General features: G+C 51.6%; 1 protein-coding gene across 1 annotated transcript in view; it reads left to right on the forward strand.

The window, feature by feature from the left end:
* Nucleotides 1–7,914, forward strand: part of GCN1 (GCN1 activator of EIF2AK4) — a 60,216-nt gene extending 52,302 nt beyond the window's left edge. The window contains exons 52-58 of the mRNA XM_041728682.1: nucleotides 635–828; nucleotides 969–1,083; nucleotides 3,064–3,160; nucleotides 3,512–3,660; nucleotides 4,112–4,219; nucleotides 5,975–6,193; nucleotides 7,209–7,914. Of these exons, the coding sequence (XP_041584616.1) occupies nucleotides 635–828; nucleotides 969–1,083; nucleotides 3,064–3,160; nucleotides 3,512–3,660; nucleotides 4,112–4,219; nucleotides 5,975–6,193; nucleotides 7,209–7,334 (1,008 nt within the window). The 3' untranslated portion in view covers nucleotides 7,335–7,914. The remainder of the gene's footprint in view (nucleotides 1–634; nucleotides 829–968; nucleotides 1,084–3,063; nucleotides 3,161–3,511; nucleotides 3,661–4,111; nucleotides 4,220–5,974; nucleotides 6,194–7,208) is intronic.
* The last annotated feature ends 2,625 nt before the right edge of the window (nucleotides 7,915–10,539 follow it).

The raw sequence follows: 10,539 nt of genomic DNA on the forward strand, positions 1-10,539 counted from the left end.
AAGATGCACCTGCCTTTATGCATCTAGTCCATTGCCCTGTCTTGGTGCTATAAAAGGCCTTCAGTAGGGCTGACAGCCGTTGTCCTGCCCTGCCCTGCCCTGCCCTCCCCTCCCCTTCCCTCCCCTCCCCTCCCCTCCTCTCTCCTCTGTCTCCCGGGGAGGGACAGAGTGAGAGGGACAAGCAGACTCCCCACTGAGCAGGGAGCCCAACGTGGGGCTCTATCCCAGGACCCTGGATCACAACCTGAGCCAAAACCAAGTCAGTTGCTTAACCAGCTGAGCCATCCAGGTGTCCCTGCCCTGCTCTTTCATATATATGAAGATGGAGGTTTCATGTTATTAGTCTGTGTGGACTGGTCTCCACTAAAGCCAACTGATGGCTCCCTTGGAGGTGGTGGTGGTGGCAGTGCTGGTGGTCCTCTTCCTGTTCCTCCCAGTTTAGGGAAGGATGCTGAAAATGGAACTGAGCAGAACCTGTCCATGCTGGCTGTCCTCTCTTGTGGAATATTTATTTCTAGCCTGCATGAAGGAACTGGTTCCGCCCATGGTGGTTTATGATTGTTTTCGTGCCTGTAGTTGCTGTGGCCTTGGATTCTACCACAGCTGTGCTTTCATGTGTGGGTCTCTCAAACAGGTTGGGATTGCCCTGAAGCCCTTTCTGCCCCAGCTACAGACCACTTTTACCAAAGCCTTGCAGGACTCCAATCGGGGGGTACGTCTGAAGGCTGCTGACGCGCTAGGGAAGCTCATCTCCATCCATATCAAGGTGGACCCCCTCTTCACAGAGCTCCTAAATGGAATCCGTGTCATGGAAGACCCGGGTGTCAGGTGAGGTGCCGCTGGGGCAATGCTATGGCCATGAGGAGGCCAGGCAGCTGCTGACGCCTTCCAGGGCCGGGGTGGCCTATGTGGGTGGGAGCAGTGGTAAAGGAGAGGAAGGGTTTAAGTTGAGTGCATTGGTTCTGTAGGGACACCATGCTGCAGGCCCTGAGGTTTGTGATTCAGGGCGCAGGGGCCAAAGTGGACGTGGTCATTCGGAAGAACATTGTTTCACTCCTGCTAAGCATGCTGGGACACGACGAGGTATGGCTGCAGGTGGATAGCAGGGCTGGTGGGCTCCATTGGTTCCCCTTCTCTTTGCTTTGGTTGGTGTCTCTGGTTTGTGTTAGAAGAACTTGGTACAGCTGCCACCCACTCCATGGTAATAGTCATTCCTGATGTTCCTGTCGCCCCTTATGGTTTGCCAAGCATTCAGTTGTGAGGGACACGGGGGCGGGTAGTGTTGATGGTTCTGATTCACAGAAAGGTCAGGTTTTCACAGTAAGGAAAGTAAAGGCCTCTCATGAACTTGCCGTCTAACCTTAAGCCACTTTTTTTGTCTCTGCCCCTCATTTCCCCACGTGTAAAGTGAAGAAGTTCATTTATTGGTTCAGGAAACACTTGCTGAGACAAAGAGCCTAGCACAGAGGTGGGGCAAGTGTTGTTGCAGCCCTTAAGAAACTCGGAGTTTGGGGTCTGGGACACCAGGTGGGAGGTCTTGGCCCTGTTGGAGAGGGCGAGACTCCCTCAGGGCTGCCCTCTAGCAAGAGGTGGGACCAAAGCCCGAGTCCAAGCTCTGTGACCTCTCCTGTGGTCTTAGTTCCTTCCTTCTCCAGCCTAGAAGCATCTGTTAAGTACTTGTTGGCAGCTCAGCACTGTGGCAGGTCCAACTGTGGGTTGAGTCAGTCTATGGATAAGAATTTTCTTTCTCCTCTGACAGCTAGCCCTCTGTGGTGCGACCTACTTTACATCTGTGGGGCTAATGTCTGGAGTGAGCCTTGGGGTTCACATAGTCTGCACATTGGCATGTGCCCATGGGGGCCTGGTCCTGATTGCTCTTGGGCTTAACCCTGCTCAGGAAGTCCAGCCTAGTCCCCAGCTGATGCTCGCCGACTGGAGCCCCCGCCTTCTCTCAGGGTACAGATGGGAGACTCTGCCTTCCTTTGGTCACAGCCTGTCAGGGTTTTTACACGGCCATGCCCAGTGTAAGCAAAAGTTAGTATTTAGGCCAATTTGCATTTCACCACAGTGAAGCTTAAAATAGATCCTGTTGGAGAGAGTGGGTGTCAGAGAGAGCCAGCTTTAGCCTTGCTTGGCACCTGGGCTTCTGCTTGGAGCTCAGAGGCCCAAACTGTGGTCAGACTGTTCTCCCCCTACTCAAAACGTCCCATGGGTCAGTGGTAGCCAGGGTGCCATCCTGGCATTAGCCTCTCAGCAGGTCATTAGTTCCTGCTTGGTTGGTTGGTTGGTTTGGGGGGAGACACATCAGGTTGGTGCATATTAGTAATAGCTCATAACTTAAAACCCACCTCCTCACTCTCCCATAGTTAGCTGGCTATGGAGGAGCAGCAAGGAGCAGGTTGCTGTTTTGGCTGATTTTGACAGAAAGTGCTCAGTTTTCACTTGTTTTCCTTGGGTTGATGAGTGGCTGGCTTCATTCTGACTTCCTAGGACAAACCCAAAATAATGAAGGTGGAACTAGGGGACCAACACAGTAGAGAGATAACAGGGTGTCGCTCTGGACATAGGATGACACACAAGGTGGCAGGGAGGAGTGCTGGGAGGGAAAGGAGCTCAGAGCAGTTCTCTAGCTGATGTCCAGTGACGTGGGCAGGGGCCTCCCCTCTCTGTGCCCCTCTCAGCCTCCCAGGGCTATTGATAGTGATTGAGATAATACACAGAAAACATGCCGACTTTTCAAGAAGGAAGGTGCTACGTCAGTACGGTTATTACTGCTGTTATGATGACAATTACCATATGCACACACTGGAGTTTTCTGTAATTGAGCGAAGTGCTGGGCGTGTGGTGGTTCACTCCACACCCAGCGGCGGCTGCCATGAATGGCAGTCCTGCTCTGGCAGCAGGAGCATAAAGTGCCTCGAGTGAGGATAGGACGTAGAGCTCCCGAGTCGCCTTGGTCTGCCACCTCCCCAGCCCTCCATCCTGGGCACAGTGGCTGGCCCCGCTGACCTTGGAGCTGGTGGAGCGGCTCATGCTGCCTCATTCGCTTCTGTGCTCTGTCAGGACAATACTCGCGTCTCCTCAGCCGGCTGCCTGGGTGAGCTGTGTGCCTTTTTGACTGAAGAGGAGCTCAGCGCTGTTCTTCAGCAGTGCTTGCTGGGTAGGTTCCCTGGGGGACCCCCTGCAGGGCCTGTCTCCCTTTTGCCTTGAGGGGTTGTCTAGCAGCTAGCCTCTCCTAGGGAATTGAGCTCTTGAAACAAAATGGAGTCTCCAGTGGGTCCTGTAGCCCCTTGCGTCTCTGCTCAGAGAACACAGCTGCAAGTCTGGAGCAGCTTGAGAGAGACCTCTCCTTAACTTGCCACGTTGGGTGGGCAGGGGGTTGGGGGGGTTGTCCATGGGCAGTGTTCACAGGGATTTCTGCTAGGCTTAGGTGGGGTAGGTCTGGGGGCATCATGGGTGGTAGGGGCCTACAGTAAAGTGCACATTGACCCAGTTGTGTCCTTCCACTCAGCGGATGTGTCTGGCATTGACTGGATGGTTCGGCATGGGCGGAGCCTGGCACTGTCCGTGGCTGTGAACGTGGCTCCCAGCAGACTCTGTGTGGGCAGATATAGCAGTGAAGTTCAGGACATGATCCTCAGCAATGCCATGGCAGACAGGGTAAGGCTTAGGGGCCACCAGACTTTCCCCTTCCCTAGCCCTAAATCCACCACCATAGGCTTGCTGATGCAACATAGGCTGGGGCAGTGAGAGGCCTGGGCTCAAATTTTGCCTTTGCCAATAACCTTCTGTGCCCTTGGGCCTCAGTTCTATCATCTGTAAAGAATAAGGAATTTGGGTGGGAGCATCTAGAGGTCCCTTCTGGGTCATAAGGTCTCTGAACCTCATTCCTGGGAAGCAGAGACACGGGCTCTGTCTGCCTTATAGCCAGGGCAGCCTGTCTGCAAGAGAGCTGTCAAGGAGTCTTAGATGCGAAGTTGTGTGTGTGGAGGGGTTGCTTGTGTGAGGGGCCAGGGTCCTGGAGGTTCCTGGGGATGGGAAAGAGCCTGTCCCTGCTGCTCCGAGGAAGGAGCAGGGTGCCGCCCCGTCTAGCTGTCTCCTCTCCCCACAGATCCCGATTGCGGTAAGCGGGATCCGGGGCATGGGCTTCCTAATGAAGCATCACATTGAGACAGGAGGAGGACAGTTGCCGGCCAAACTCTCCAGCCTGTTCGTTAAGGTGAGTGGGGGCAGCCTGGCTTGTGAGAAGGACCCATGACCGAAGAACACTAGGACTGTGCTGTCAGACTGGCGTGTGTTTCAGGAGTTCTCTGCACATAACCTACAGGACATCTCTGAACCCTTGGGCGTGGAACACAAGAGTGGCTTGGTTTGCTTTTTTTCTCTGGAAGAGTGCCTGACTTCTTGCCAAATTCTCAAGTAGACCTGCCACTGCAAATCAAGAACCACTATTTTATATTTTTTAAAAGACATGTTTTAATTTTATCCTTTCTCAAATGTGTTCTGTTGTATCACATCGTAATTTGCATTTGTCTATGGCTAATGATGTAGAACAGATTTTTTTTTTTTTTTTTTTTGAAGATTTTATTTGGGGCACCTTGGTGGCTCATTCAATTAAGCATCTGCCTTCGGCTCAGGTAATGATCCCAGGAGCTCCACACCGTGCTTCCTCCTCGGTGGAGAGTGGAGGAGAGTGCACACATGATTGAGGGGAGGGGTAGAGTGGGGAGGGAATCTCAAGCAGACTCCACACCTGAGTGCAGAGGCCATTGCAGGGCTCAATATCACTACCCTGAGATTGCCAGTTGAGCTAAAACCAAGAGTCAAGTTGGCTGCTTTACCAACTAAGCTATCCAGGTGCCCCTGTAGAACAATTTTTATGTGCTTAGTAGCCATTCCCACGTTCACTCGATGGAGTGTTTATTGAAATCTTGTACAGTTCCTAAAATTGCATTCTTTCTTTTCTGATACTGAAGTATTAAGAGCTATTTATGTATTTTGCACATAAGAACTTTGAGAACCACTATCTTAGGCATTTTCTCTAGGCATCTGGATTTAGTAAGCTTTGGGATAGACTTGGGTTCAAATCTTGACAAATCTTTTCTTCCCTGCCTCCTTTTTGCTTGTATGGCACTTATTATGGTTATTGTGGTGGCTGCAGGGCCCCAATTACGGAAGCCCAGGAGCCAGTGGGGCCCCTACTGCATGCTTCTCAAACACCAGCAGGCACACCCTCAGAACCAGAGTCTGCATTAAGAGGCAGGGCCACCTATGAGACTCTGCCTTTGTAACCAGCTCCCAGGTGAAGTCAGTGCTGCTGGTGTACAGACCTTGATCTGAGTGGTGAGGTTCCTGGAGACCCCCAGAGCCCTGCTGAAAGTTCTCAGGGCTCCCATTAGACCGAGCCTGTGTGACGGCTTCACCTTGCACACAGCTCTACTGCCGTGTTTATCAAGTGAGGCTCCTCTGTGTGCCCAGCTGGGCTGGACCCTCAGGGCATAGAGGTGCACAGGGCAGACCAGATCTGCAGAGTTGGAGAGCCACAGAAAACTTGTGGGGGTGGGGAGGCTCCTGATTTAGAGAGGGGTCATCAGGAGAAACCTCCAAGGGCAGACACTTGAACTGAGGCCTGAAGGAGGAGGAGGAGCCAAGTACGGGAGGCCTCGGGGCAGGCACATCCCAAGCGGTAGGATCAATCTGCACAGAGCCCCGAGGGTAGGAAGGAGCATGTGTGTCTGAGGAAGTGAAAGCCCCATGTGGGCCAAAAGTAGTGAGCAAAAGGGAGAGTGGCATGAGACAAGGTGGGAGAGAGGCATCCAGTCACAGCCTGTCACCCACGAGGGGGAAGGAAGGCATCGGGAAGGAGCCGTGGGGTCAGTTTCCAGAGGAGGAGGGAGTGTCAGGGTGGAAATTTGGGCTTCCTTGAGAAACAGACTGGATGTACCTGACTAAAAGCTTCTGGCCCTCTCCACAGTGTCTGCAGAACCCATCCAGTGACATCAGGCTGGTAGCCGAGAAGATGATCTGGTGGGCAAACAAGGACCCACTGCCTCCTCTGGACCCTCAGGCCATCAAACCCATCCTAAAGGCTCTTCTGGACAACACCAAGGATAAAAACACTGTCGTGAGGGCCTACAGCGACCAGGCAATTGTCAACCTCCTCAAGATGCGGCAGGGTGAAGAAGTGTTTCAGGTGGGCACCTAGGCTGGCAGCCTCCCCAGAGCCTGCTGTGGGCACTTGGCTCATGGCTCCTTCTGTGAGGCATCTTCAAGTATCACACTTTGCTCAGCCACCCCCTGTGCTGAATGTTAGGGGCAGATTGTGGTCAGGTGACTGGTCTAGTACCTAAAAACAATCCTCTGTTCCTGTGGCGTTCAGGCTTCTTTCAGCAACAGAGCCCTTTCTCTAAATAAAGTCTTACATGGCACCCAAACCTATGAAACCAATCCCAGGAAGACTGCCTGGTGAAACCCAGAGCCCTGCTCATGCGCTCCTCCACCCCCAGGCACCTTTTAACAAAAAATTAAAATTAAGATTTATTTATTCATAAGAGAGAGAGGCAGAGACATAGGCAGATGGAGAAGCAGGCTCCCTGTGGGGAGCCTGATGTGGGACTGGATCCCAGGGTCCTAAGCCAGGGGACACACTCAACCACTGAGCCACTCAGGCATCCTGCAAAATTTTTTTTTTTTTTTTAAGATTTTACTTATTTATTCATGAGATACAGAGAGAGAGGCAGAGACACAGGTAGAGGGAGAAGCAGGCTCCACGCAGGGAGCCCAACGTGGGACTCGATCCTGAGTCTCCAGGATCACGCCATGGACCAAAGGTGGCGCTAAACTGCTGAGCCACCCGGGCTGCCCCCAAAAATTTTTTTAAGTGATCTCTACACTCAGCATGGGGCTTGAATTCACGTCAAGATCAAGAGTCGCATGCTCCACCAATCGAGCCAGCCAGGCACCCCCTGTTCCCCAGTCACCTTTAGAGCACTGAAGACCCTCCCTGCCCCCAGGTGCACCCCATCTCAGCACAGGAAAAGCATGAGGCACAGTTTTCTTGGCTTCCCAGGGATCTATCAGACTCCTTTATTTTGTCAGATTCCATCAGAGCGCATCTAGTTCTGAGGTTAACTGGTTTTTGCCTTGGCTTGGAGAAACCCAAAGCCAAATTTTCTGACTACATCTCCTCCTTTCCATCTTCCCCATAGGCCCTCTCTAAGATCCTGGATGTGGCCAGTTTGGAGGTGCTGAATGAGTGCAACCGCCGGTCCCTGAAGAAGCTGGCCAGCCAGGCCGACTCCATGGAGCAGGTGGATGACACCATTCTGACCTGATGGGACTGGGCCCCGCCCGCTGGGCTCCACCTCTTTGTTCAATGTTTTCATTTTTGAAAATACGTTTGTTCTGATGGGGAGCTTAGAAGATGGCAGAAAGTTCCCAGAAAATATTTTAATATTTCAACAGACCACAGCCAAAGCCTTAAACCCACACACAACTGAAAATTGCCTCCTTCATCTCTCACCTTTTTCTTTGGAGAAGAGACGAAAAAGCACATGCGTGAGCCTCACCAAATGGTAGCCAGGAGCTGATAATCCAGCTAAGCATGGCTAGGTCTGGAACATGAGGGGTCAGACTTCTGGTTCCCCTTCCCCTGTGCTTGAGCTCTGCTTTGGGAGCCAGTGCTACTAGCCTTTGCCTAGATCCTGAGTGGGGCACTGAACCGTGGAGGTCAGCCCGATTGCTGTGTCTTGGCGTGGCTGGCTTTACAATGTGTGGCCTGATTGGATCTGACCCCTGTCGGGTGAACGTGACACTCACAGCGCCCTGGCAGTTCACAAGTCGGGGAGGGGTATTGGTTTAAATGCAGGTTGTTTGAAGGAGGAATGTTTAATAAAGGCTTTGATTTAATCTTGACATAAGCAGATTTTTTAAAAAATCTCCAAGCATCCATTAAACATGAAGCTTTCTGCATCAGGAATAAGGCAAGGCTCACAACTGTTCTTGTGAATGTCGGCTGTGCTCTGGCTTCTGGGCGTCTCTCCTGTTCTGGCAAGTCTTGCAGAAATCTACACACTTCACTGTCCTGATGTTGGGCCTCGGGCAGTGTGCAGCCAGGCTGGTGATCTCACTGAGTATGGAGCATGCAGGGGTCAAATAAGCCACTTGCCTGTTTTGTCCTGACTCAGAAAGGTGGGCTGCTTCTGACAGTCAAATTTTAAAGAGAAGTCCATCCCCTCCGTGCAGTAAGAAAGAACCACATTCCTGTAGTCAGAGGACTTGTGGGGGAGGGGGAAAGCAAAGTTCCAGCTCAGCATCTGCCTCCTTTATGAATGACTTCCTTCCTCCTGGTTCTTAGAAGGCTCGTGATCCACATGTCCTGTCTGATGGAGCACACCCCTCTGGCCCCAGTGACGCAAGGTTTTCTGGGCTGTTCCTTAGTCACAATATAGAATAAACCTCCATTGAAATGACTGGCCAGAGCTGTAAAAGGAAAGAAAATTCAGTGTGGTGGTAGCAAACTCAGTTTGTAAGGTCTAAAATGTATCAAAAAAAAGCAAGACGAGGCTTATTAATGTAGCAGAGATAGAAAGTAGCTCCATGACTCAGCAATTCTGAGGAGTCAGACAAGGTGACCTCCAAGATACTTCTGATGAAATCCCTGCTTTCTATGCCTGAACCTTCTGTGTCACAGGACTTCCTATTTTCTTGCAGCAGGCATGGGCTCAGCTGGCTCAGCGTAACTGCAGACTCTCCCAGGACTGCGGGGAGCCTTGAGACTAGCCGAGTCAGTCCCCAGAGCTAGAGCAACCAATGGGCGGCGCAGCTTTTGGTAGCTATGGTAACTGTTCCCTGCTTCTGGGATTCAGATGGTCATCAGCGTCTCCTCAGCTGCCAGGGGCATATGTCCAGCAAGCTGTGGTTGCCTCTGCCAGTCAGCCATGGGGAGGTACATGCAATTTGTGTGTGAGGGGGCCTTGGGCAGGCAGAGAAAGCTCCGGAAGCTCAGGGCTGTGGTCTTCAGCATGTCCTCCAGGATATCAGAACAGATGCTTTGTCCATCTCTGGCATTTAGCCCCCACTGTGAAATCAGGAGGGAAGCCTGATGTGCTGAGAAGTAGAAGACCTTCAGCAAGATCCAAAGGAAAAACACCAGGTTCCAGTTCCAGAAACGAGAAGGAAGGGAATCTCTCTGTTCAGAATGGAAGATGGAGGTTGATTCATAGAGATGACTCAAAGTTTCCCAGAGCATTCCCTGAATCTTCAGGGTGGTGGGGTGCCATGGGCTCCTGGGAAGTGGGCTCGAGGGGCTGTCCTAGGCCTGACAGTGGAGCAAGCCCAAAGGTCTCTGTGGGCCCAGAGGGAGGAGGCCTGGCAGTCCTAGGAACAGCAGCCCTGTCTGAACACTCTGGAGGAAGTGGCACTCCACAGCGGAGAAGCAAAGCTCTTTGCCCTGGTGATTGGTAGAGCTGTTTTGCCCCTGGCAAGCCACCCGACCTCTCTGAGCCAGTTTTCTCATCTGTAAAACGAGGGATTTGGCATCGAAGCTCTAAGAATCTCTTGTTCTCAAAGTTATAATAGTGATTATAATCGATGACATTTGGCATTTTATTCATTTAATCCTCTCAACCTATGAAGTAGGTTCTATGTGGTTATTGTTTTCCAGAGGAAGGAATTGGAGAGAGTGAGCATCCGCCTGCGGTCATAGGGCTAATCAATGGCAGTCTGTCCCCAGAGCACATATCCTTGGCTTTGCTCTTCGGTGCTTGCTAGTGAGGCCTGAGCATTTTCCATTCTTTGTAGCCAGGCCTCCAGCGCTTTCCCGCCCTGGTGCAGCACGCTGAGTATGTGGCCGAGCGGCTCAGTGGCGGGCCCAGGCCTCTACCCAGACGCCGTCCTGGCTGATCAATACCTTACCCCATTCACAGGAGACTTGCTTTACAAGACAGTTACTCTCTCTGACTTCCAGTGGTCCTCAAGGGAAGACACCCCCATCTTTCTCTTCACGTAGCCAAAAGGCAGCGACAAAATGACGTGCCCTTAGCTAACCCAGGGAAAACTAAACTGAGACTCTCACTCCTTCACCTAACCCTGGGAGCCGCTGGAATCACGAGTATCAAGATTATTTTAAAATATGGGAGACTAAAACAAGTAAATAAAATAAAATATGGGAGACTGTGACATGCTTCCTTCCCATCCTTCTAGGAATCAAACCTACTGGGAGGTTCCCGCCCACTTGGAAGAGGGGCAGAGGACCTGCAGAACTGATTCTTCTGTTTATAGGGGTTTGGAGACATCATTTTACTTGAGAGCAGATTCTGAAACAAGATCAGGAGTTAGGAATGTTTTTCTAGGTATGAATCTGTATGAACGTGTGGTAAATTGCTTCAAGCCTTTCTAAATTAGAACAATAGGGAGAAACAGGAAAAGCCTCCCCGCAAGGTCTAGGTTCTGAGAAGTTTTTAAGGAAACGCAGAGCACGCTTTTGCTCTGTTCACATGGCATACTGCTGCAGAGCCGTGTGAACTCTCAGGAGGTTGG

This window comes from Vulpes lagopus, chromosome 14 (assembly GCF_018345385.1).
Source record: "Vulpes lagopus strain Blue_001 chromosome 14, ASM1834538v1, whole genome shotgun sequence".
Taxonomy (NCBI): domain Eukaryota; kingdom Metazoa; phylum Chordata; class Mammalia; order Carnivora; family Canidae; genus Vulpes; species Vulpes lagopus.